General features: G+C 41.7%; 1 protein-coding gene and 1 long non-coding RNA gene across 3 annotated transcripts in view; one reads left to right on the forward strand and one right to left on the reverse strand.

The window, feature by feature from the left end:
• The window catches only part of LOC137473770 (sucrase-isomaltase, intestinal-like), a 60412-nt gene that overhangs the window by 15127 nt on the left and 18276 nt on the right, over positions 1–27009 (forward strand). The window contains exons 7-15 of the mRNA XM_068189732.1: positions 359–471; positions 9047–9172; positions 10401–10532; positions 16165–16278; positions 16389–16505; positions 16588–16672; positions 20991–21108; positions 23960–24128; positions 24650–24766. Coding sequence (XP_068045833.1) covers positions 359–471; positions 9047–9172; positions 10401–10532; positions 16165–16278; positions 16389–16505; positions 16588–16672; positions 20991–21108; positions 23960–24128; positions 24650–24766 — 1091 coding nt within the window. The remainder of the gene's footprint in view (positions 1–358; positions 472–9046; positions 9173–10400; positions 10533–16164; positions 16279–16388; positions 16506–16587; positions 16673–20990; positions 21109–23959; positions 24129–24649; positions 24767–27009) is intronic.
• Positions 13869–20461, reverse strand: LOC137473771 (uncharacterized). Of its 2 annotated transcripts, none has more exons than XR_010998973.1 (3): positions 20267–20461; positions 15325–15453; positions 13869–15220 (listed from the first exon to the last, which is right to left on the reverse strand). It is a non-coding gene; the product is annotated as an uncharacterized lncRNA (long non-coding RNA). The 2 variants fall into 2 exon arrangements; XR_010998972.1 differs by lacking the exon at positions 20267–20461 and adding an exon at positions 17717–18344.

The following is a 27009-nucleotide window of genomic DNA, read 5'->3' on the forward strand; positions in this document are numbered from 1 at the left end:
GTCATACCCACAAGGTGCACGGAAGAGCCCAGCATGCACACACCTAGGATGGATAGGATAGAATAGATTATTTCATTTGGAATGGACATAAAACATACTTGTAGTACAACTGCCTGAACACTTCAAGGCTGAGAAAAAGCTAAACATGTTGTTAAGGCATTGTCCAAATGCCTCTTATTCACTGATGGGCTCAGGGCATCAGCAACATCTCTAGGAAGCCTGTTCCAGCATTTGCCTGCCCTCAGTAAAGAAATGCCTCCTAAGGTTGCGTCTCAACCTCCTCTGATGCATTCTTGACCTATTCCCACGTATAGTGCAGAGTTGGTTTGTGCTGAGGGCTTTTTTTTTCCCCTTTTAGATGTTACTCTGTCTCCAAACCCATTTTTAACTTTCCGCACTATTGGAGGGATCCTCGACTTCTATCTCTTCATGGGACCGACTCCTGAAAATGTGGTTCAGCAATACACTGAGGTTAGTAGAAAAGTGCACATGGAGCAGTGCCTTGTAACACAGTCAGTATCTGGTAGTATCGGTGGGTACTGCAGCCAGAGCTTTGTCCTGATCCATTTGTACAAAGCTGCAGCCTCAGATCCATGGGACAACTGCTGTGTCCCATGCTTGAGCATCTGTGAACAGTCTCTGAGTGTCACAGGCAGGCTGGGTGTTCAGTGCACATCTCCAGCCTCTCCTGCAATATGTCAGGATGGGATGCACTAAAGGGATGCAATGATTAGAAAGGTATATGTCTAAGCTTACTCCTCTCTGGGCTGTCACAGTTTTATAGTCTTTGCTGTATGACATGACTGCATTTTGACACTGCAGGCCAAGTAAAACTAGGCAGAGCACAGATGGGAATGTTTGGGAACTTTACATATGCTGGATTTCAGAGATATTGAATGGACTTTAAAGTCTTCAAGCCTTTATTTGCCAATAGAATAATTTGCTGATTTTGGAGCCATCAGGCTGTTTTTACAAATGAAAACCCATATAATTGCATTGGAGAGCATGGATGTATAACACTGCATTTACTGCTGTCTCACAGAGTGTAACTACTTGCTATCCAATTGCCGAATGTTTTCCAGAGAACTGAGAGGACACATGCAAATGACTGTTTTGGAAGTGTACATGCAATTCTTATCTAGTGAAGACTGTGCAGAAAAAAAGTAGCAGATAATATGTTTTTCCTGGTTAGCAAATGATGCTTCAACTGGGCCTTTCCACAGAAAATTGCCACCTCAGACGCAAGCTGTGTACGTAAAGAAATCAGTGTCAAACCTAAAGAGTGTGGAGTAAAACTGGAATAAGCATGTCACTGTGAGAAGGGGAGAGGAGTCACTGAGGATTAGGCTGCACCTAGAAGGCTGAACAGGGTAGGGCATCCTAGAGCCAGGCCCTCAGAACTCACAGCAAGAGGTGCATATGCTCTGCCTTTCCCCATGCCACTCTTCAAAGGGGCCTGAGCTCTGATCTTTAGCAAACATTTTGTCTTGCTTGGCTTTTTAAAGCCTCCATATCCTGTGCTTGCCTTCTTTTAAAGTGCCTGTATGGGAACAGAAATATTGTGGTTTAGAGCAAGGGAAAAAGAGGATTTAGCCCAGAAGAAAAGTATTTCTGGGTTCTGGCTTGGTGAAGGAAGGGATAAGACTTGCTCATGCTGCTGTTTTGGGAAGGCTGGAACTTCTCTGGGGTGGTGGGCTCTGCTAGACATTCCTTTTCCAAAGAGAGGTTCAGGTGCTACCTCCCAGAGAGGTGAGAGGTTGATGGTGCTCCTCCATGTCCTGGAGCAGGAGCAACTGCTCTGTTTCTTGGAGTATTCCAGCTCCCTCTGCACATCATCCCCACCCATTGTCTGCCATGGTTTAACCCCAGCTGGCAGCTCAGCCCCACACAGCCACTCGCTCAGTGGCTCAGCCCCCGCAGTGGGGTGGGGGAGAGAATCCAAAGGGTAAAAGTGAGAAGATTCGTGGGTTGAGATAAAGACAGTTTAATGGGTAAAGCAAAACTGTGCACACAAGCAAAGCAAAACAAAGAATTCATTCACCAGTTCCCAGGAGCAGGAGGGTGTTTAGACACCCCCAGGAATCAGGGGAATGGCTGAACATGTGACTGTTACTGGGAAAGACAAATGTCATCACTCTGAATATCCAGCTCCCCCTTCCTCTTCCCCCAGATTTATGTGCTGAGTATGAAGCCATTTGATATGGACTATCCTGTGGGTCAGTTGGGCTCCGCTGTCCTGGCTGTGTCCCCTCCCAACTCCTTGTGTACCCCCAGCCTCCTCACTGGTGGTGTGGGGCAAAGAAGGCCTTGACTCTGTGTAAGCACTGCTCAGCAAAATCAAATCTATCCCTGAATTATCATCACTATTTTCAGCACAAATCCAAAACACAGCCCATTCCAGTTACTATAAAGAAAATTAACTATATCCCAGCCCAAACCAGCACACACTATCTCCGATGCCAGTGCCACAGACCAGCAAGCAAGCTGGGATTTTAACTTACACATTGGTATTAAAACCGGGGTGGGGGGAAAGGAAAGCAACTCTCCCCCAGGCTGGAGCTTTGATCCCATTTCAAGGGAGTTAGTGCCACAGTATGATGGAAATTAGAGCCACGCCTGTTCCTTTTCAAAGTCTTTTACTGGTGTTTGAAGGCAGCATTTCTGTGGCTTAGCAGGTGGTCAGCATCTGAAAATTAAATGAGAGAGTTCTCACTCTCCAGCTGATGGTTAGTGGCAGCTCACTTTCCACCCCTGTCTCTGGAAATGGAGCTGGAGCAAAGAAAACAAGGTAAAGGAGAGCAGTGGGCGTCTCCTAATGAGACATGTCACATGCCAGGACAAAAAAATCCTGTTCTTTATTCTCTGAGCTTGTGCTCAACTCTCTAGGGAATCTTAAAGAATGCATGTTAGTAATTTCAATGTGAAATAATAACTTCTTCAGTAAACATCCTGAAATTCCAAGGTCAAAAATGTTACAGTTACCGTATTATTAGTCTCTAGGGTAGTAATTTGACTTTATGTACAAGATATGTGGGAAGGTGAAGGAGACAGAAAAGACTTTATTTTTCAATTGTCTTTTCTGTCACACTGAGAGGATTTTCCCTGTGCAGTCATTGTCATGCTTTAGGGGAAGAGAAGGGGTAGAAAGGAGAAGCGTGACTGATGTCTGCAAGGCACTGCTCAGCAGCATGGCTCGGCTCTCTGAGCTGTTTGCATGGGTCTCCTCTGGGAATTGGTGTTTTGGGAGCTCCTGGCTGCAGAGGCCCCTGGTGGGACCAGGTTGCACTGTTGCAGAACTTCTCGGTGGAATAGCACCTGCCTCCCTCCTGAGCAAGTCTGGCCCAGTCACTGCTTTTTGCAGGGACCCCTCATTTTTTCTCTCCAGGATGGCCCCACTGGTGTGGCAGGGTGGCCAGGTGCCAGTGGGTGCACAGCTGGTGAGAACAAGGAAGCTGTTTCCAGAGCAAAGTGCTTTACACCTTTCAGAAATGTTTTGTGCCATTGCCTGCAGTGCCATTTCAGTATCTGAGCCAACGCTCTGCCCCTGCTATGCTTGTTTCTGTGAGAGGTTTAGGAGCTTAGCTCTGCTCTGTGCTTTCATGTGGCTCCCTCCAAACCAGTGAGTTAGGACAGCTTTGGAACAAAGCTCTTTATTTGGCCTCTGGAGTATGCAAGATTTCCCCACACACCTCTCCAGGTTGTCACCACCACCAGGGTGGACCATGGACTCTTGGCCAGAACTGCTGGGTCCAGGCTATGCCAAGAGCAGAGCTCTTGGCCCTCTGTGTGGTGATCAGCTGCCTTGCCAGAGTCACCAGCCTCTCTGCATCCTTGGAGTGAGGACAGGTAACAACAAAAGCTGTGGTAGCCCTGGATGCCAGCCTGGCCAAGGATAATCTGCTTTAAATGGGCTCCAAGAGTGAGGCATGGTGTGAGAAGGGAGCAGAGGGTGAATGCTCTGCTCTCTAGTGTGTGCTGCATGGAGCAGAGGTGAGCTGTCACATGCATCCTGCCAGCGGCACCAGAGTGCTACAGCAGTGGCAGCAGCTATAGGGTATGTGCTGGGCATGGTCCCATGGGAAGGAGAAACCTCCAGCCCAATTCTTCTGCTCCCTCCTGTCCCTGAGCCCAGCTGTGTGGGGTGTTACTCCTGCCACATCTAAGGCATCTCAGATTGTCCTGTACAGCGCTGTCTAGATGCCAGTGATCACATTTTCCTCCTACTGCAGAAGAGGTCTGTGTGCAGAACAGTTATGTAACACAAATCTCACTTTTAACAGCAAACACCTCCGTTTGCAGGAGGATGAGAAAAAGCAGTAACAAGCTAAAGAGTTCAAGCACTGACCTCAGCCTGGCTGAGGCTCTGCAGCCTGGCTGAGCCACTGCAGTCACACCTAATACCAGGCCAGCATTGCCAAGACCACTGGTGGCCTTTCAGAACAGACCAACAGTGCATAGCAGTAGTGTGGGAATGTTAGGGTTCAAAAACCAGGTATTTAATAGCTCTTGGGTAAAGGCCATGAATTTGTTATTTTGTCACAAGTTATCCAATAAAAAGCTGTAAGTGAGCATACTGTAAGTCTCCTGATTCTGTTTGGAGAGAAAATTGCTGGTTTGCTTCCTCCTTACAGAAGTGTGGGCTAGTTACAGGTGTAAGGGACCTCAGAGGTCTCTAGTCCACTCTCCTATTGGAGAGGTAACATGGAGAACCTGCTTGTACATAGATCTTATCACAGATGATTCAGTGAGAATCTTGGAGCTGAATTCCCCAAGAAGGAAAAAATAGCTGATAATTGTTTTGTGCAGCAAAAACCAAGATTTTAAGACCTTGGCATTGAAAATCCTTAATTTTTTTATATTCCTGAGGTTGTGAGTATCTTCTTTATAGTTCAGCAGCTGCAGGGCCTTTCTTTTTGCTGTCCTAAATCAAAGCTTAGCTTCTGTTAACAGACTTTGAGTGAAGGTTACCCTCTAACTGACTGGGTGCCCACAGCACTCAGCTGCTTGTCTTAGTCATAGCAGATGAGCTGGATACAGATATGTGGGCCATAACACCTGTGGAATTTAGCATTGTGTATTTAGCCATACAGAAACCCAGTGCATTAGCCCACTTGAGTTTTATAGTTTCCTCCTATAACTCCTCTTTAAAGAATGGGAGTTGAAGCAAATATCAAGCTTCAGAAATCATTTTGTGTGGCTAATTAGGGTGTAAGATTAGCAATCTGCATTGTGGGACATCTCAGCTCCTTTGTGAGCACAGGAAAGAGTACCTCACTCCAGCCTCTGTGATATATAGGCATAACTCTGCAGCTGTCTCTCTCTCACCAAAGTCTTTGGTCATAGTGTTAACAGAATAGGATCCTGATTTACTTTATAGTATGTATAACCTAGTACTTATAATTGATGCTTATATTAATAACATTATTTGTCCAATAATCCAACACAGGGAAAATGAATACAGATCACCTGCTCCCTAGACACAAATTTTATCTGTTAGATATACTTGTTTCCACTGAACTTCATTCTTACCACAAAGTGCTTCCAGGGTACCTCCTTGATACATCAGCTCTCAGGTGGCTCTGAAAAAAGTGAAAACAAATGTATGTAATGCTAAGTTATGTAAACATGGAAAAACTAATAGTGAATTAATTAAACATCAGGAGTTATTTAAGAAGCAAGTACAGGAAAAATTCTGGAACAGAAAATAGGATCTTTGTTTTTTTACTGTTTCTGCACTACCATATCTTTGTGCTTTTTGTTTTCCCCTTCATTTTGGATAACACATATGTCTGCTGTTTCTACGTTTTCCTCCCTCAGTTCCCCTGCCATACCCCATCCACCTTTTCTGATTCTATGGGAGTCAATTTTGCCAAGCAGGCTTTCTCTGGCTGCTGCACTTTCTGATCATTTGTATGCAGAATGCAATCTATATGAATTAACTAGATCCTAAATATATATCAAATCCAACTTGAGTCTTCAGGTTAGCAAAATTACATTCCTGCCTCTGCTGATCCATCTGTGAGTGGGTACCATATGTCAGTTACTTTATCAGGAAGCTTCAGGGGGATCCATTAGAGAGAGTCCACAGCATAATTAGAAAAAAGAACATTTGTTTTCCCAGCTGCCCTGTTTTCATCCTTCCTCTTCAAGTATTCTGCTGGTTTCAATTAAGCTCACCATGGATGCACCAGCCTGGTGAACCTAGAGAACTAATTGCTTTAAAAACTTAATATCTTCCTTGCAAGGTAGATATTTTTCTGTTGGTTCAGCTGTAATCTAAAACTCCTCAAGGGATGCTGTCACAAAATACTGTCTCACTCTGTGGTCCAGAATGACACAGCTCATCCCATAAGGGTGAGCAGGTGAACCCCAGCAAACCCCAGTGCTGGGGACATGCCCTTTTGGAAGGGCTCTGACTGACATACCAGTGGCCACAGCTCCACCTCCAGCCCCACTGCTGGACCCAGAGCAGAGCAGAGCTGATCAGCAGTTCCCACTGCCTCTGCCCAGGCTGGTTCCCCCTTTTCCATTTCCCAGCCTGCTTGGGAAGAGGCAGCAGATGCCATGCAGACATCCTGCCAGGGCACAGGGCTCTGCATTGAACTGCAGGATTAATATTTATCAGCCACTTTCCCCTATTTCTCTTGTCCAAGATGAGAAGCCTGTGCACAAAGCGTTTTATTTCATTAGGGAGTTCTTTTGTTTTGGTCTGTTTTTTTAACCTTGTTTGTAGAGGTCATTCTCTGTTTCCAGTAGAGAAAGCAAGGGCAAAATATGCATCTGCTTTAGGAGCACAAAATGGTGGGTTCTCAAAGCTCATCATGCAGCCTTTGCTGGTCTAAAACAAGCTCTGCTGCCTCCTTAGATGAATTTCTCCTTGACATGGTGAGTGTAGATGTGACAGAGAAGAAGACTTCTGAGGCAATGCCCTGAGGCTTGCCATGCTGTGTTGGACACCTTGGTGCTGGCTCACAAGGTGTCTGGGAGATTGTCCTGAGCCATCACACCCCATTCAGCTCTCCACTGAAAACCCCAGGAGAGCTTGAAAGATGCTCTGGGTGATCAGATGTGTCCAGACATGCTGGAAAAAAAACCTGATGACATGTGCAAGGAGATGGGATAGCACCAGGGTAGTTATGGCATGTGTCTGCTCATCGGCCTCCCCCTGCATGGTAGGCACCACCTTTGTCTGTTCAGGGCCTGCCCTGGCAAGGGCACAGCAGTGTGCAGTGGAAGCTGAGTGCCTTTGTGGCAGAAACACACTGCTGAGAGCTGCCCTCACTTCTTCTGAAGACTCCAGCCTCCAGCTGAATTGGAGGAGAAGTGGGTGTTGAGGAGGATCAGGAAAGTTAAGTCTGGTGGGACAGGACAAGTAGCAGGTGTAGGGGCAGCTGTGCTGATCAGCTGGAGCGTCCCTCCTGGAGACACCCAAAGCATTAACCTCACCAGTCGTTACGGCCTCCTTATGTTTCTGCTTATGTGAAACAGCAGCATCCCAACAAGTGAAAGCACACTGTAGCCAAATTTGTAATGTTTGGCTGTGTGTTCCCAAGCATTTCATGTTCAGAAGGAGTTTACCCTGTGTTTTTTCCAGCTCAGGAGCATTAAAAGCATCCTCAGCTTTTCTCTGCCTCTCTCCCACATGTGGTTTTCTGTCTGATGCACTTTGTACATCCATGTACTGATGCTCTAGCATGTGATGTATTTTAGAGCAATTTCAAGCTCAGCCTTGCTTTCCAAGGTCAGACTCTTCCTAGAGGAAATCCCACGGGAAGGTGTGCCTTCATGCTGTGCATCTCCAGAGAGCTTAGCAATGCAATAGATACAGACTGCCAGAAGTGTCTAGTTTTGTTTATTTAAAGTAGATGGGGTTTAGCTGCCAATATGTGAGTTTTGTTGGTTTTCACTTTTCAGCATAATTACCTAACTATGGATATCCACAAGGAAATAAGGGAGGAACTATTATTTAGCCAAAGGGGGACAATAACTGCAGCAGATTAATAAGTCATGGGTGCTTACTAGCTACTAGATTTTCATGTATTGCCTGCAAAGGTGTTAGAAATAAAAATCAAAGGTTAGCTTCATTGCATTTAACTGAAATAAGGATTTCAGGAAATGTCCCCCAGAAAACACTGGTGTGTACTAATGAGACAAAGCCAGACTTCAGCTTATTTGTAGAACAGACACATCGTAATTGCCCACTGCTCATCCCGGGTTACCACAGCAGCTCTCACTGGGCGAAGCAGAGCAGGATACCTTGCTTCCCTCCCTTGCTTGCTCTCAATTGAGTTTCCTCATGCCATTTACAGATGGATTACATTCAGACAGTGGAAATCAAATATTTATACAATCATATTTAACTCATTACCTTGTGTTTCGGCTGAGAATTTTGGGATAAAACAGTAACTCTGGCCTTGAAGAGGGTTGTCAGTGCCTGGCAGCACAAGGCTGTGGGCCAGCAGTAACAGTGGCCAGCCGTAAGTAACTGAGTTTCATCAGATTGGTGTGTAAATGTGATTAAAACTTCAGAGAGCTCAAATGAAGATCAGACTCTTGACAAGTTAGTTCAGCTGGATGTGGCAAGAGAAGTTTGCAAAGCTTATGTTGCTGTGTGTTGTTGAAGATTTGCCTGCTGTTGACCAAGGGGTTTGTGGACTTGTCATGGATCAGGTGGCATGAGGATCCATGCTGGATTTCTGCTGGCATGTGCCCTGTCAGTGAGGGCACATGCTGCTGTGCAGAGACTGAGACCACATTTAACATTAGCCTGGAATTTTTACACTGTGTTTCCACTGGGGTGTTCTTAGAAGTGATGCTCAGTGCTGGTGTTGTTGAAGTCTCTGTGAAGGGCAAGGATCTACCAGGAGAAGTGCCAAGCATGCTGTGCCAAGAGCCACTTGGAGAAAGGAATGGGTATTTAATGGGGGTGTGATGCCTGTGCCCTGGTCTTTGTGCCTTAAATGATCTGGAAGCCTCTCCTGGTGTTTCAGAATAACTTCTTTTCCTCTCACCCCTTGTGTTTCTGTATTCCTCATTCCTGCTGCAGGCCATTGGACGCCCACACATGCCAGCCTACTGGTCTCTGGGATTCCAGCTCTCCCGCTGGGGCTATAACAGACTTGACGTTTTAAAGGCAACTGTTGATCGCATGAAGCACTATGACATCCCATATGTAAGTATGAATCGTTCGCTGTGTGTGCTAATCTAACGCTCTGAAGTGAGTAAAATTGTAATGGAGGGAAAATATCTTACGAAGAGAATTGTAGAATAAAAGGACATTCATAATCTTATGCAGTGAGTTTGCATGTAATATCTTCATAATGCTTAAAAGAACATTTAAAGTGGGCTGTGAACATGATGTTTAAGTGCTGCTCTTGGCTGCATAGCAGGTGATTTTGGTGTGGATTTGCAGTATGAGGTGCTAGCATTTTAAAAACAAATAATGAAAAACAAACTTCTGTCCAAGTTGTGTCTTGCTGTAGTTTGTTAGAACTGGGGGGGAGGGGTGGGGGAAGGAGGAATGTTTTAGAAAGTTTTCATCCTGGATTTAGTGTGTGTGTCTTTTGTAGTAGTAGTAGTTTAATAAAGTTTTTTTCCCTTTATTATTAAACTTAAACCTACTCTACTGTATTCCTAATCACATCTCACAATATTTATTTAAATAAGTACATTTTCATAAAAGTGCTGGCATTGTGCCAGCATCAAACCTTAACAGCAGATCACTGCAAAATAGTTGCTGAACTAGGACTTAGACATTTTCTTGTAGTCCACTGCTAGGATTGCAATTACAGTCTCAGGTTTCATTACATATGTTAGTTGCCTTTTAGAAATAACATTGCATACATTCTGATTTCTGTATCAAATATTTCAGCCATAGAATCGTAGAATAGTTGGAATTGGAAGAGACCATTAAAGGCCACCTAATCCAACCCCCCTGAAATGAGCAGGAGCATCTTCAACTAAATCAGGTTGCTCAGAGTCCCATCCAACTTAATCTTGAAAGTTTCTAGGGATGGGGCATTCACCATCTACCTGTGCAACCACCTCATTGTATAAAATTCCTTCCTTATATCTAGTCTGAATCTACCCTCCTTTAATTTACAACCATCACCCCTTGTCCTATTGCTACAGACCCTACAAAAAAGTCTGACTCCAACTTTCTTATAAGTCCCCTTTAGGTATTTAAAGGCTTCAGTAAGTTGTCCCTGGAGCCTTCCCTTCTCCAGGCTGAACAGCCCTAACTCTCTCAGCCAGTCCTCATAGCAGAGGTGCTCCAGCCCCCTCTGATCACTTTTGTGGCCCTCCTCTACACTTGCTCCAACAGATCCGTGTCTTCCCTGTCTGAGAACTCCAGTGCTGGATGAAATATTAATGTAATTTTCTATTTTTAAAATGTTTAGGATGTCCAACATTATGATATTGACTACATGGAACGTCGCCTGGACTTTACCTATGATAAAGTGAATTTTGCTGGTCTGCCAGAGTTCATGAAGGAGCTGAAGAAGAACGGAAAGCACAATGTTGTGATTCTGGTAAATTAACAATGTTGCAAATTATTTCTCCATTTATAAGAACTATTCACAGCATAGTCTTCATAGCAGTACTTAGGCACTAACATATGTATACTAATGTAGCAGGTTTTCCATTTTCTCATATGTTGAGAAGAGCTGAAGAACAGTTTCTCACAGATTTAATTTTTAAAAGTGTTGTCTTTATTTAATATCTCTGTACCGGTATCATCTCTATTCCAAAACATTAATTCTCTGTCACTTTTTCCCCACTCCGTTATAAGAAATTTTGCCTCTGAATTGACATAGGATTGCTTTCATGCAATTTTTTCCCTGAAATGAACAAATACATTTAATACAGATACAAAAATAGCTGGATAGTGGAAAAAATCTATTCCTAATCACTCTGGAATATACTAACTATAATTTATGTTTCCTTGTATTTACTTTTTATCTAAGTTAATGTGAGAGATGATTACTTGTATGCAAATTTGTGGAAAACGTATGTTGAACCTCTAATCAAAATTGGCTTATGGCCAAATGAATTAATTTGGATACAAGTGAAAATTGGAGTTTTCCATCTTCCCCAGTAAATTTTTCCAGCAAAATTTGCTATTGCTCTCCAGCACTTCCCTGTACATGTCCTTGTGCCCAAATGACTCTGTCACAATAGCTAAGTGAACACCAATGGTGGCAAGGAAACTGGAGACCAATTTAATAGAAATTTAAGTAAAGATGAAAATAAATTAGGAAATTAAATAAAATCCATTGATAAATTTACAAGATCTTTCTCTCCAGGGTCCCCCAGCAGATCAGCAGTAGGAGGGCTGCACTCCCCAGAGCAGGCTGCAGTTTGTTCTCCATAACCACTGGGGGCAGGATAAGAGGAAAAGCATTTTAAATTGCAGTAGGACAAATTCAAGGCAAACATTAGGGTAAAGCTGCCTGTCTGCAAGGTGAGCTGAGCAACAGACAGCTGCTAGGTCCAGGGTGGGTGCTGTGAGCAGGCCCAAGAGATGGATCAGGCGTGGCTCAGGTTGAGCTGACCCACAGGCACAGGGTAAGGAGGAGACAATCCCACAGGGCTCCTCTCAGGACTTTTTGCTGTAGCTGTAGATTTGTAATCTGTTTTCTACCTAAATGGTGAGTTTATATTTTTCATTTGGGTACTTTGTTCATATGAGTACCACCTATTTGTCCTTACCTCCAACTGCCAGTCTCTCATCCTTGTATTTTCTTTCTTGATACACTAATTCAAGTAAGTGTATTCTCCCTCAGCCTTTCTCTGCTAGGCTAAACAAACACATATACCTACAATTATATTGATGGCTCATGCTTTTAAGGAGACCAGGATTCAGTTAATCCAACTGAATCATGATGGACAGGTCACTAATATTTGCACCCTAAGTCAAACCAGTCCTTTTAAAATAAGGGCCATGTTCCTCTTCTTGCCCTGGGGGTCCTGTCAAAGGCTTGTGGAGAGAGAGACTGAACAGCAGAGTCCTGAATTCTGGTACAATTGCTCTTTCACTTTTGCTGGTGTATCTGGAGTCAAAATAAGCAAGAGCTACTGCAGTTTTCTCATCAAAAAATCACATTATCTTGTTAAATAGATAGATTAAGGCAGAAGTGCCTCCCTCCTGTCCTTATTTTTTCCTCACAGTTTGTTGTGAAGTTTAAAATATGACTGAGGATGATGGATTAGTCAGCACCACAGAGAGCTATATTAGTATTTTCTTTTTAATTTGGAGATTTCTGATAGTTTTTTTAAACATATCTTTTATTATTTGCCTAATCTTTGCTTTGGTGTAATATTATTCCATTTACTACTAGGACTCTCAAACAAAAACATGCAGCCTAAGTGATCAATTACATATTGAAAATGCAAACAGCAGTATGCATACAGTGAATGCTGCTTGCATACAGCAGTATGCATACATTGAATGCTGCTTGCTAGCCATTTGTCCCTAAAGATGTCTTCCCCTGAAGGTTCCATTCTCAGAAGCTCGGGGGTGCAGCAGTGAAATCAGTTTTCATCAGTGAAGGTTCAAGGCACAGCGTTTAAATAGTAACAGATTACTAAGTCACTTTGATGGAGAGAAACTTTAAGACAAAAATAGACCCAAATTAAATGGATAGATCATTGTAAATAACTGAGCAGTAGTGAGTGCATGTGCTGTCAGGACTGATTTCTAACTGTTAGGCAGTTTAGGCTCTCTGTAACCTCAATACTGCTCTAAAAATGATCTAATCTCTTAGAGCTGTAACATTAAATACCACATGCCTATTTATTGGTTTATCTCAAAATAGTTTGCAAAACATTAATATAGGAGCAAAATACCAGGAGTTTGGGATAGCTCTTCCTATGCACTCTTGCCTTTCAGTAAATACATGATAGTCATCTCTTTTTCATCACTATTGGGACGTCTCCAATTGTTTTGCACTTGCTACTGGGTATGAAGCTACAGGCAAGCAGTCGTGGTTTAGTGGGTGAGCTACATTTTCTTCATTAAGACTTTAACTTCAACAACATTTTTAAAGCCCTTTCAGTTTCTCAGATGGCACATTCTGCAGCAGTGCAGGGAGGTATTGCTGTATAAATTCAGCTGTTAGACAGATGCAAGGAACATAGCAACTCTTAATTCATGCAACGAGCTAATGGGAATCCAGATAGGAAGCCTTTATTTCATCCTTCCACTAACCTGTAACCAAAGCCTGTCTTCTGCTCTAGTTCTTTAGCCAAGCTTGTGAAAACAGAGGAAAAGCTCAGCCAGTCTGTCCTTCATTGTTTAAAAGTTAATGAGAAGTATAGGTTGCACTGGTACTGAAGTTTTCTATTTTCACTTTATTACAGTTGCTGATATCTCTGTCAAAATCTGTCTGTTAGCATTCTTTAGTGATGTAAAGTATTCCCCTAAGTTGAGTTGGGAGCTGGAGCAGTGTGAAGGGTTTCATTCCCAAGTGATAGTGAGTGCAATCAAGGCAAGTGTAATCCAGTTGGATACTGAAAAAACTATTTTCTATTTAGATCCCCTTTGGGTAGTGGCAGTAATGGGTGAGCTCCCCAAATATAGCAGATTGTTGCCTCCTTCATGATGATTTCAGGAAATGGGCTCTGACTGCAGCCAGTTAGTGTCATGGAAAACCTCTAGTAAACGGATTTGGGGAATGGATTCCATCTATCTCATCTGAGACCACTTCGGTCACAAGCAAAGCACAGCCAGCAGTACTGACACTGGCAACCTGCCTGAGGATGGGACCCTGAATTCAATTGTGTCACCATCACTGTGCTTGCTGGTGCCACACCAGCAGGAGGTCTGCTCCCCATGCTTGCACTCAGTTTTGAGAGCCCTCTGTGACTATGGTCGCCTTGAGAGTAGCATGGCTCCATTACTGGAGCCTCTTAAGTGCAGCCCTTCTCTCTCCTAATCTCTTTCAGAGGCCACCTCTATTTAGGGGAAATTGTGATTTTGCATGTCAGCACCTGGTCATCATCATTGCACTAAATAATTGTGCATGTTTCAGCTGTGTCAGAACAAATATATTCTTTAGAAACAAAGAAGTTCTAAAGTAACAATGAGTATATTGACAAATTATAAGCATTTTTACTAAAGAGGATATTTAATGAAAGACCTTGTATGCTGTCTATTAAGTCATACTAAAAATAGAAACATCTAGGAATGACATAAGTGACAAAATACTTGGAAGTCAAGAGCAACATGCTCATGATTCAAAATAATGCTCAATATCTTTAAGATTTTAAAGCAATTGTGTGAGCTGTAGAGCCAAAAATTTCCAGAGATGAGTTTTTATGGATGTGCATCAAAATACATATTTGGGGTGGGGCTGTGGGTGGAAGTGCATCAGTCTGGGTACGTACTGGGTGCTCACAGGTCTTTAGGCAGTCAGCTGGACTTGAGGATGCTTAGCACTTCTTCCCCAAAATGCTAAAAAGATGAGTGAAGATTTAACAAGCATGAAACTTCTTCCCCACAAACAACCCTTGCAGGCATGGAGAGGTTTTGTTTTCTTTAGGGCAATACTAAACCTGCATAATGTATTAGATTTATGCTCTGGAACAACCTTTCAGCTGAAGGAAACCATAAGTTTGCATTAGGAGTAGCTAATTAAGCTGGCTTCTTCTAGCCTTCATGTCCCTTGAGAGACATCTTTACCACAATTATAAGATAATTATTATAGATGGACAGTTTTCTCTTTTGCAAAGTTGGACTATTGAACAAGTTAAAAATGTAATCGACACTTATAGTCCCTTTGGAGGTGACACTAGAGCTAGATAAACAAAATTTCGGACTTAAAGTAGGGATTTAGCTGTAGCTTTTGTTGTTAAGGCATGGAAGAATATACTTCCCTCACCAGGGCTATAGTTACCAGTGGGCTCACAAGTAAATCAGGCAATTAATTCAGGTATTTAAATGAGATTTAAAACAAGCCTTTAAAGCAACTTACCATTTGGGGTCTGATATTTTTTTCTTCTTAAGACATTTATTAGTTAGACTTCTATCACATTTTGATTAAAGTTCCCTTAAATTATTGCACAAGCAACAACTGAGTGGAAGAATTGTTTCAATTGTGTATTTCTCCATTGTGTTTCATAACTGAAAGGTTTTACCAAAAGCAGAACCTGAGGAAGTATGATTTTCTAGGAGAAAGTAAAGAATTCCCTTCTAAAATGGCTGCAGTCTTTATCTGTTCTAAAAACCCCAAAGCAGATAGTTGTTTCCAATTAGGGATGTATTGCAAAGTGCACTTCCCTTTTTTGGGTTGCAGCTGACTGCTGAGCAGAGTTGCAGAGTACCTCTTCATTTTCTGTCATCTCAAAGTATTCCTAACTTCATTACTTCCCAGCGTGGTGGGTGGGCCTCTATCATCCCCAGGAGCTGATCAGACTATTTTTGTATCAGCTTAGTGGCTACTGATGGTCATCCTGAGTCAGAGAAATTGTTGGAGTGAATATCACTGGCAGCAGTGAGATGTGATGACCACTGCAAGCAGTGGAAAGGGGCTGGAAGGACAAGCCATGGGGGGTAAAGGACAAGCCTTGGTGCCTGGGGAGATCAGAGATGTAAGGCCCCACAGGCAGGTGTGAATTGGATTTCTCTACATCAGACTGGCATAACACACATTGGTTTGGAATGGAGGGCTAACAGGGCCCTTTTTAGGGCACCTTTTTAGGTGCTCAGCTTCAAGCCTCTTGAAAAGTTTTTGTTATTCCAGCATTGAGCTGTTGATGCTGAGGCAGCTGGAATAAGGATTGCCTTGGAGGAAATCCAGAGGTGCTCAAGTGTGGGAATGTCCAGCATAGCACCCAGCCACAGCAGAGACCTCGGTGGGGGGCAGTAAAATCTAAAGCCTCTCTTAAAATAATTTGAACATAGAAAGTCTCATAAAAATAAACATGAGGGTATTTAGTAATTTCACATTGCTTTTTCCTTGCACAAGAAATACTCATGACATATCCTTAATGACTTTTTCTAAATTATTGTGTGCTCTCAACTCTTATTAAATTTTAATGCTGTTTTCTTCCAATATTTTTGCAATCACCATTAAGAACATAATCCAGATTTTTCTAAAATATAAAACAGAGTAATTGTTACCTCTGGGATTTCAATAAATGAAGGGTGATTGTTCTTTTCAGGACCCTTTCGTAACCAAGGATGAGGAGCCAGGCACTTACAGACCTTATGAACTTGGCCAGGAAATGGGAGTGTGGGTGAACAACTCTGATGGTGTGACTCCTGCTGTTGGGCAGGTGAGTTTTTTAATTTTGTGATGCATTTTTCCTAGTGCTGCTTCAAAAAAATAAAGCAGCAGTGTAATAGAAATGGGAAAATAACCAGGATTTACATATGTAACCCCTAGGCCTGGCCTCCTGGATATTCTGTGTTTCCTGACTTCACCAACCCCAGGACAGTGGAATGGTGGACCAAGTTGTGCCTGGAGTTTAAGGATGTCCTTGACTACGATGGCATCTGGATTGTATGTCTCATTATATCTGCCCGCCCTTCTTTAAAAAAAAAGAAAACAAAGTTTTTCACATGTCTTACTCTCTTTATTAAAGGATATGAATGAGCCATCCAATTTCATGAGAGGCCAGGTGCCTGGATGTGCTGATACTGAAATCAATAACCCTCCTTACACTCCTAGTAAGTATAATAGTATAAATTCTTTACCATAAATTATTTATCAATATTATATTATAATGTTTTTCTCTTTTATATAACATTATATAATATTTTATAATAATATTAATATTATATTTTCATTGGGTTTTTTTGATTGTTTCTTTGGTTTTCTTGTTTGTTTTGTTTTAAACCTGGTTGGGTTATATTTTAGGGGAAAAAAAAAATCTATTCTCTCATTTTCCATCTTTCCCTGCCTATTCTGTATGTTCAGTTACATATTTGTTCATGACTTCAGTGGCTCAGCTTTCATGGAGTATCAAAAACAATCACTTTCCTCTGTCCAAGGTTCTGCCAAAAAATGACCTTTCCGGCCATCCTCTTAGCAACTGGTCCACATCAGAAAAAGGGCAAGATACCTATACACTATAATTCAGCTACAGACTTATGAAGTAACCCTTGTCACTGCTAGTCTCAGAGATGGGCAGTCTCTGCACTATGACAAGGGAGATTGTGCCTTAGTTCAATGTATTTCCTTTCTCTTAGGAAAGAAATTATCACTGGGTCACTAGACATGGGCTAAAAAAAAAGTTTTTAAATGTCTAAGCCTATGGGAAACTTACAGGAATGGGAAAATCTCTTCCAGTAGCTGAGTTAATTATAGGCTCATTCTTCCCCAGGAAGCCATAAGTACCTATGATTATTGCCAGTGGTGTGGCAGTTAATCCAGCCAACATTTCCCCAGGAAAGCCCAGCTGCCTGAGCAATGTTAATATCTAGTAGGAAGCTGATACATGAGAGTTGGAGTATTGGCAGTGGAGTATTGGAAATGTCCCCTTTTCCCCTTCATGCTTTTGTACTCTCATTTTGTATTCTCATGAGAATTCTAAATTTTCTTCATTAAATGGCAATTATTTTTCTTTTTTTACTTTGAATATAAGAGAAACATAAGCATTAAAAAATGACAAAATATTAGAAAGAGATTGTAAATTTTTGGAAGCAGAAGCAGAGCTTTTAATGATGATTTTGGTGTTTGCTCTCTTTGTGGGGTAACCACTGCATACTTACCCTGTGGGTCTTGACCAAAGCCCAGGAACTGATGAGAATTTCCACCTTTACCTTAAATTATCTTCATTTTTTTGTCAGCCTTCAGAGCTGTATAAAAGATGTGAGACACTGCGTAAATTGGCCAAAAGAGCAGACCTCCCTTTACATCACAAATAGAGGACTGAGAGTGAACCCATGCAGGGGCTTCTGAGCCATGCAGCTGAGCTTTGTGAAGATTAGCATTGATGTCTGAGCCACTAGAAGGGACTCAAGTCTAGAGGCCTACATGACATGTAAGGACACTGAGAGATACTGAAGGCAGGTGTGTTTTGAGCCCAGTTTCTCTGATTTGACTCATGCACATATGCCCCTGCTTCTGCTTGTGACCCACAGTGTTAGAATGATATAATGGAATCATAGATGGGTTTGTGTTAGAAGGGACCTTCACAACCATGTTGTTCCAGCCCCACTAGCATGGGCAGGGACACCAGACCAGGTTTCTCGAAACCCTATCCATCCTGGCCTTGAACACTTCCAGGCATGGGGCATCCACAGCTTCTCTGGGCAGCCTGTTTTAGTGTTTCACCACCCTCACAGGAAAGAATTTCTTCCTTGTATTTAATATAAACCAACTCTCTTGAAACCGTTACTCTCTGTCCTATCATTCCATGCCCTTTTAAAAAGTTCCTCTCCAGGTTTCTTGTAGGTCCCGTTTAGGTACCAGAAGGTTGCTCGAAGGTCTTGCCAGAGACTTCCCTGGTATTGGTCTTCCTTCTGCAGCCAGGAGCCCTAGGCATTACATCTCAACATGTAGGGAATCTATTTTGAACCAGTGTTTAAGGGCTTTTTTTTTTTATTTCACTTTATAGAACCTGTTATTTCACTTTATAGCACCTGTTATTAGCTGTCCAAGCCCTTGACTTATGTATGTATGAGAGGTGACCTAAACTGTTTAGTCCAGTAAGACATTAGGACCTTCTCAGGGTTAGCAAAGTTTTGGGAGCTCACTATTGTCTTAGGTGATTTCATCTGTGCAAGTCCCACTCTCAGAGCCTGAGGCTTTTTGTCAGTGTAGCCTTCAACCTCCTTATCTAAATTTTATAACCATGATTACACATAACCATGGTTTGAACTTCTGCTTAAAGCAAGATGTCCTTCAAATAAATTTTCTATAAAACACTTTATACTGAAGATTAATATGCAATTGTAAAATAATCAGTATTATTGAGGCAGAATACAAAATACTCAGAATAAGAATGAAGCATGAACCTGTGATTTGCGTGGTAGCATTTTCTCTCCTATCCAGCCTTAAATTTACAGGGCTAATAATCAAGAACCACTGGGACATTAAGTGTGACTTTCCTCAGAAACTTAGTGTCTTCTTCAAAGACATGTTGGTCAAAGTTACTTGGAAATTGCCTATAAATTAAGTTATTTCTGATGTAGATCAACGACACTGGCGTCGATCCAAACACAAGGATTGTAGCTGTAGTGGCACAGCAGGGCTGAGAGGCTAACGGGGTTTCAGGTACAGAGAAATTGTGATAATGAACTCCAGCCATACAGGAAGTGTGATTAGGCAGGGAGATTGCTTGTTCATGGAGAAATACTTACAAAAGTGCGTGCACCTAATTAAGCATGAAAAAAAGAATTTTTGAGAATGCACTTTCTTTTTTATTTTGAGAGAATTTTATAATATTTGCAACTCCATCTCTAAAAATAATTATAATGTTGTCTTGGTTTGAAAGACAGGTGTCTGCTAAGGAAGGCCGGAGCCTCCCTTGGCTCCGGCCAAGAAAAAAGGAAAATGTAAACCACTTCCCTCCAAATTATTATAATTTTGAAATTAAGGGGCTCTCAGGCAAAGATATGAGAATAGGGATAACAGTCCTTTGCTAGTATGTATAACAAGGCAAACAAAACAACAGCAGCTACAGCATTAATAATAAACAGAGCCAGGAGCCCGGTCCCGGCCCTTTGGCCGCGGCACTGTCCCTTTGGTGCAGTTCCAGGCACGGCCAGCAGGGGCGCTGCTGGCTCCCGGCGGGCAGGGCAGGTGCGATGATTCCCCCGCGGCTGCAGGGGGCGCTGCAATGGCGGCTTTGTCCGAGACGGGAAGGGATGGAGGAGAGGCTTCGCTCCACAAACCCCGGGGCAGCCGATCCCGGTGCCCCAGCAGGACTCTGGGAAGCAGCAAGCTGGAATGGCAGGATGTCTTAGCAGGCAGGGGGTGCAGGGCTACAGTGCAGTGAAAGCTCAGAGCAGGGCTGAAGAAGCAGCGGGGGTGGGGCAGCAGCAACCCGGCTCCCAGCAGGGCCGGGAGAGGCGGGTTCGGGATCCCGGGCACCTGAGCAGACAGGGGTAGGTCCCTCTTTTAGTGAGGTGGGTGTTAATAAGGTCCCAGTTTAGTGGCTGCTCTCACAAGCAGGGGCTCACCCCTCAGCAGAAGCAGCAGCTCCCGGCCGGGCTCTGGCGGCAGCAGCGAATTCCCTTCCCCAAGCAGCAGCTCCGACCGTCCTCCTCCGAAGCCGAGAGAGAGCGAGCCAGCAGCTGCCCAGCCCCGGCCTGTACCTGCCCAGTCCTCGTGGTATCTCCCCCCTTGGAGAGAAACTCCCAGATAAGAGAAGTGCAACCAGATGCTCTTCTCCCCTGAGCTTGGCCACTTCTTTTGTTTTTCTTAGGTACTCAGTCGTTAGTGTTTCCTAGCAATTTAAGGGGAAAAAATTCTCTAAGTAAAAAGGAACAAAAAGAAAGAAACCTAACCCCCAACAAATGTATAAACCTCTGACCTGCTCAATTCTTGCTGAACTTCATGTGGCATTTTCCTGCTGATTATCTGAAGAGGATGGAATTTTTTTTGCACAAAATGGGCTTTGCCAGCATCTCTTTGATATGGGATTAAAGACCAGTCAGCATCTGTGCAATATTTTTGCTGTTAATTAGAATTTGTCATTGTGTAAAATAATATATTCTTAATTCAGCAAAGCAGAAATTTTCTATTACTTACTGAATACATGACACCTGTACAGATATTTTGAATTATTGGACATAGAACTTGAAATTAATTATCAGTGTTTACTCAGTCCTCTCCCCTCTCCAAGGACATGTGCCTGTCTGCAAACAAGTGTTTGTGACTATGTGCAAAACTCAAATCAGTGCAGGTCCAGCACTTCAGCTTTTCCTCTTCCCAAATATTTTGTTGTTTTCACGCTAAATGTGTAGAAATGTGAAGTATATGTGTAAATGTGAAGTAATGTGATGTATATGATTTTACAGTGGTTTGTATCATTCTCAGGCATCACTGATCGTTCCCTGGCGGAAAAGACACTGTGTCCTGACTCCAAGACTTACCTTGGAGAACACTACAACACACACTCTCTCTTTGGCTGGTCCCAGACAGAACCAACTTTCAAGTAAGTTTTCTAAATATTTCTAATCAGATTCCAAGTGATTAAAATGAATTTTAAAAGCCACTGATGTTACCTGGAAAATCTGTAATAGTATTTAAGAAGAAGCAGACCCATGACTTGTTTTATTGTTTGGCATAAGAAGTTTCAAGAAAAAAGAACCTTGGAACAAGGAACAGAATCCTTTCTAATTTTACTTTTCTTGGCTAAATCAAGATGTATGTGTAGGGCCTAACTTTACAGCTGCTGCTTTTGTATATCTAGAACAAGATACTCCTGTGCTCTGTTAAAACTTCTCATGAGCATCTGCAGCAGAAGCAGCCTTGTGTGGTGTCAGGGGTATTTATCTGTCCCCTCACTATTGTGGTAGAGGAGTTTCTGTCACTGTCAGTGGAGAAACCAAACTGTCCCCTGGCAGCTTCTAGAGCTGCCTCTGGTTCCTGGCAGGCAGTGTTTTGCAAATTGGCTTGAGGCTCAGTTAGTTCAGGAGGTTAGAGCTGCATTGCAGCACAGTTGCTGTCAGCTACTGTAAAACTCATTTTGCAGCTGGGAAGCACTCAAAACCAGCTTAGGCAGACTGTTGCTGTGGAAAGCTAGCTGTTGGATTAAATGAAATGGGCAGATCACACCTTTTCTAGCAGGGATTGAGCTAAAACACTAGGAAATTTCATACCACAATGGAAGAGCCAAAGCAGGGGTCCATGTGTGGCCTGTTTCAGCATTTAGCACTCATTTTCAGAAGCTGGATTCTGATAGCATCCAGAGGGCATGGTTAAGTGAGCCTAATTCTGGTGTTGATGAGTTTGTATTTTATATGCCAATTTCAGGGCATGGGAAGACCTGGGAAAAAACAGAAGTAGTTTGCCAGCTCTTATGGGCCTGGCTAAAGCACAGTTCTGCTTTTGAAAGAAAGAACAGGAAACCCTTGAACCCTGAACTTCTTACCATGGTTTTTGGGCCCCTATTCCCCAGTCATCAAAGAGATCCTCCCAACAAACTTATTTTGCTTGGCCAAATGTGGAGAAGACCACCAAGAGTATATGCAGAGGTTTATTTTGCTGCAAAGCTGGGAAACTTTGGTGACATATTTTTTTGTACATATTCATTTTGGTTTCTCAAATAGATTTCTTTTCAAGGCTGGTTGTATATCCTTTCTGCAGTCACTCTTCACAAAGAATATATTAAATGAAATTACTGACAGGAATATTTAGCACCCAGCATCAATTGCAGGATATTGGATGAAAATTAATGACAATTTCATAATCGTATTTAAAAAACAATTCTAAGAATTATTCTAATGCACACAGAGAATAGGAAATGTGTCATCTGGCCTATGTCAAATGGTTTGAATTTGAATACGTAAACTAGCAGCAATCAGTTTGTGCATCACTTAATGCCAAGAGTTATTTGCACATGATATTCTGTAAATAATTTAAATCAACAAATGCATTTGACAACATTAGGACCTGTTCTGTAATGGTTTGTGAAAGACTGAAATTATTCAATAAATTTCTTACTACAAATTGTTTTTGCAGCTCTGGATCATAGTTGAGTTGATCTGATACTGCCCTCATTAGCACCTGCATTTGCAAAAGGAGCCAAAGACAGCCAGAGGGGAGCACTCCTGCTCAAGACATCCATGAAAATCTCCAAAATAACATTTATACAAAGCACACAGAGCCTTGTGCAGTTATTGCCCATCAGTGCACCTGCAAACCAGAACCAGCAGGTCCCTCACGGTTAAAGAACTGCACCTCTTGCTGCATATGGCCCCTAAGTTAATACATTCAGTCTTCCATGAAAGCTATTGGGGTTTTTTTTGCTTCAGAAGCAAGTGTTGAAGCACTTTAAAGTCTCTGTGCTATTACAGACCCAAGAGCAAACACTGGGCCCTTATAAATACAGGTGAAAGAATTCTTGATTAAATCTCATTAAGAAAAGGGAGAAAGAAATAGATGGTAAACAATGTGATTAATATTTCATGCTAGAATTTCCCAGAGAATCTAAATTGTGTTGCCCAAATCATATTAAAAAAGAGTTGAATTTGATTTCCTGCAATATAAAATACTGCAATTTACAATTATGTACAAAGAGTATCCTAGTCTGAGGAATTCTGTGACAGGTTTGTTAGTAAGGCATATTCCCTTGATTTTCTGGTGATACAGAAAAATTATTTTCAAAAAGCAAAGATAAATTCATTGTACCCCTAATTCTGTAATGAAACTTCATATAGCAAAAAAGACAGGAAATCAGAAAAAATACTACAAGGATGGGGTGGCATTTTGAATGCTTACAGGTTTCTTTTCTATATTGATTATTTATTTTTATAAGATGTTTAGATATACTTTTGATATCTTTGTGTAGTTTTGGTTTTGTGTTTTGTTGGGTTTTTTATGTTTTTAATTCCTGGGTATGGAACTTTATTTGCCATTACAAATCTCTAAATAAATCCTGTGTTGAAAAAAATACCTATTATATTCCTTTTTAGGAACTCATTGGACACTTAATTAAATATACTAGTATAGAAAGGAAATTATTATTTGAATTTTCAGTTTGAGACACTGCGGAGAATAAATGAAACACAAACTATTATTTAGGAAGATTAAAAATACCAGTGAAGAATTCTTTAGTGAATTAGATAGATTTTTTTGTTTGTTTGTTTTGTTTTGGCCACTGTGTAAATCTTCCTTTTATTTGCAGTTTTACAGTCACATTTTCAAGTGAGTAGGGATCACAATAACAATTGTTTTGTGAATAATACCCTTTCAGATAAAATTGTGCCTGAAGGCTCAGGTTGATTTTAAGCAGTTTTGGTTACCATTCTTCTTTTTGATGATCTTGCTGCATTTCTTTGCAGTGTTGTCCAGCAGGCTACTGGCAAGCGGGCATTTGTCTTGAGTCGGTCCACATTCGTCGGCAGTGGGAAGCACGGTGGTCACTGGCTTGGTGACAACTTCTCTCTGTGGAAGGACCTGCGCCGCTCAATCATTGGAATCCTGGAATTCAACCTCTTTGGCATTCCCTATGTAAGTCTGGTGTCCTCTAGGCAGGTGCTGACTTATACAAAATATCACTTCAAATTAACTCAAGTGTTTTCTGAAACAAGCCACTTGAGATGGCCAGCAGTAACAGCCTCCACAGCCTAAGGAACTGCAGATTAAAAGGCTAAATGTCAGTCTTGGTTGCTGAAGGGGAACAAAAACAGCACTGCAAGATTTGGACTAACTTAATGTATGCCATCCAAAACCGATCTCTTCATATTATGTACTCTGTGATTAGGGCTCCTTCATATATTTCTGGATTTGCAAGTTGGGATGGAGAATTTGTAGAATTATTGAAATACAGTCAGATCTTCCACAGTGAACTTAGTGCTCTAGTAGACAGTACAACCTCAGTCACAGAAAAATTTGTATAATTATGGAGCATTGTTATAAAGTAATTAGAAACAGGGATTAATTTCCAAAAATTATTTTTATTTGCAAATTTCTGTAATCTCTCATTTTTGGGCCTCAGTCACAATCGCAAACATAATTTATTTTTTCCTTAGATTGGTGCTGATATCTGTGGATTTAACTACAACACTACCTACGAACTCTGCCTGCGCTGGATGCAGCTTGGCTCTTTCTATCCATTTTCCAGAAATCACAATTCAGAGGGAAACATAGTAAGTAAACAAAGTTACAGTGATTTGTATTGTTTTCTCCAAAATCAACCTGCCATTCTTGGGTAAACTGGAGCAGTAGGTGAAAAGGAATGCTGCACTGAGAGCAGGAATTACACAGTGAATTGTAAATTTTTCCTGTCCATAATGTAAAGATAACACAGAAAAGCTGGTCTTCTCACACTGTTGGTAAAATTAATCTATTTCATCTTTTACCTACTGAAGCCCAGGTTTTATTTAAGAGCCAGTGAGTGTTGGAGTATTTTCCTACTCCCTTGATTGCTACAAGTTTTGTTTCAATGCTTCTGTAATTATAGTAAGTATTGCAGGGAGGGGAGAGAGATCATTATATACCATCTTTGCTGTTTAAAAGCAAATTACAAACATGTGAGAATTCCAAGGAGAGGCACCAATAGTGACATCATTATCAGCCAAGAGGCAACCAAAACCAGGAAAGGCTAAAGAGCCTATGACATGAATGAAAAAGTGCAGCCTTAGTCCAGATCCATGCCCCAGTTTCAGCACCATAAAAGTCCTTTAAAAACTTGTTGCAAACAGAAAGAAGTATCAGGTCATTTCTAGCTATGAAGTTTGAAGGTCTTGCAGCCTTTGTAATTATTCTGTGTTTATCTGCAACCGTGATGAAATTATTCTGCTTGTTCAAGAAATGTTTGGGGTTTTTTCCTTCTGTAAACTGATCTGTGCAATGCTGGAGCTCAGGTTATTTGCTGACCTTCAGTTTCTTTGAAGTTGCATCATCAAAATGCTGCAACATTTACACTTCCAGGGAGACCTTTGTCTCTGCATGAAAGTATTATGGATGCTCAGCAATTGGACAAATGCAGCAATAATAAACCATAGTACTATCATTAAGAGAGTCGGGAATTAGCCTGTAGATCCCTGAGGTATTTCTTTATAGCAGAAGAAATGTCTGTGAGGTATTAGCTGTTGATGTTGAGAAACATTTTACATTTGCCTCTCCACTAAATTAGAGTTGTACATACACATATATATATTTATTTATTTATTTGTTTGTTTGATTGATTGTTTGGCCCTTTGAGCTTGCAAACAGAGTCTGACCTGGGTGAGTGGATATCAATCTCATATGTACAATTTAATAAACAAGAAGAGAGCAATTGGCCAATATGATGCCTGCTGCAACTGAGCAGCCGTTTTGGTTTTATTGGATTACTTAAATCCATTTAAAATATTGTATTCACAGAAAGAAATGAACAGGTATTTTGAGTGATTCAGCATCACCTAAGAAGTCTGACTGGTTTTTTGTCAAATTAAGCAGTGTTTTTACAGTGTCAGAACACTGGTAAAAATATAGTGCAATTTTTGAAATAATAGATGGATGCTCTGGAGCTCAGAGCCTGCAGGGAGTATTCTTAGTGAATAATTTTGATATAAACATAATAATGGTGAAATTTTACTTAAATATTGAATTTAATTAACATTAGGTTAGTGTTAAAATCTGAAATACCCACTTTGCCTAATTCATTGGGTATTTCAAACAGTTTAATTAATATTTTTCTTGTCTGAAAAGCACTAGATAATATAAAAAGCTTTGTTACTTCTGTTACTTTTGCGTTTCATTATCCTTGGAATTCATCATATAGTCTTCAGCTTTAATGCGAAAATTGAATACTCTGGAAAGATTTCATGAAGGAGAAAGGGAGCCATGTGATTCGTAAGCTGGCTGTTTAGCACTGGAGAGGTTGACAGGAGGAATTAAAGGAGATGTAACTCTTTCCCATATGAGCACTGCCCTTGGCGGCGTGCTCTGCCTGCCATCCCAGGGGAGAGTCAAGGTTGTGTTGGAGTGGGACCAAAACCAGCCAATGAATACAGACAGGCTGCCCCAACCGGCCCCCTTGATGATGGCACCCAGTGCATGTCATGTCTCATAGGAGAGCATTGCTGGTATTGAGGAGCTATGGGGCACTGCTGATGTGTGGGTGTACTGTCAGTCAGGGCATCCTAAAATGGAGCACACAGGAGGAGAAATCTTGAACGGATGAAATGTTTTCTGTACCACACACAGTGACTTTGGTCACACCTGTTGGCTTCAGCAGGGTTATGAGTTTACTCTTTTACCTAGGCTTGCCTCTATATTCATGGCAAATGTAATTATGCTTTTGACTTTGATCTGCAGATTATCAGTCTTCCTTTTTTCCTGTGTTTAATCTCCTTTGTCTGAGAGGGCTTGCATATCCAGGATAAATTAATTTCTAGCTGCAGGG

The sequence above is a fragment of the Anomalospiza imberbis genome, chromosome 5 (assembly GCF_031753505.1).
Source record: "Anomalospiza imberbis isolate Cuckoo-Finch-1a 21T00152 chromosome 5, ASM3175350v1, whole genome shotgun sequence".
Lineage (NCBI taxonomy): Eukaryota > Metazoa > Chordata > Aves > Passeriformes > Viduidae > Anomalospiza > Anomalospiza imberbis.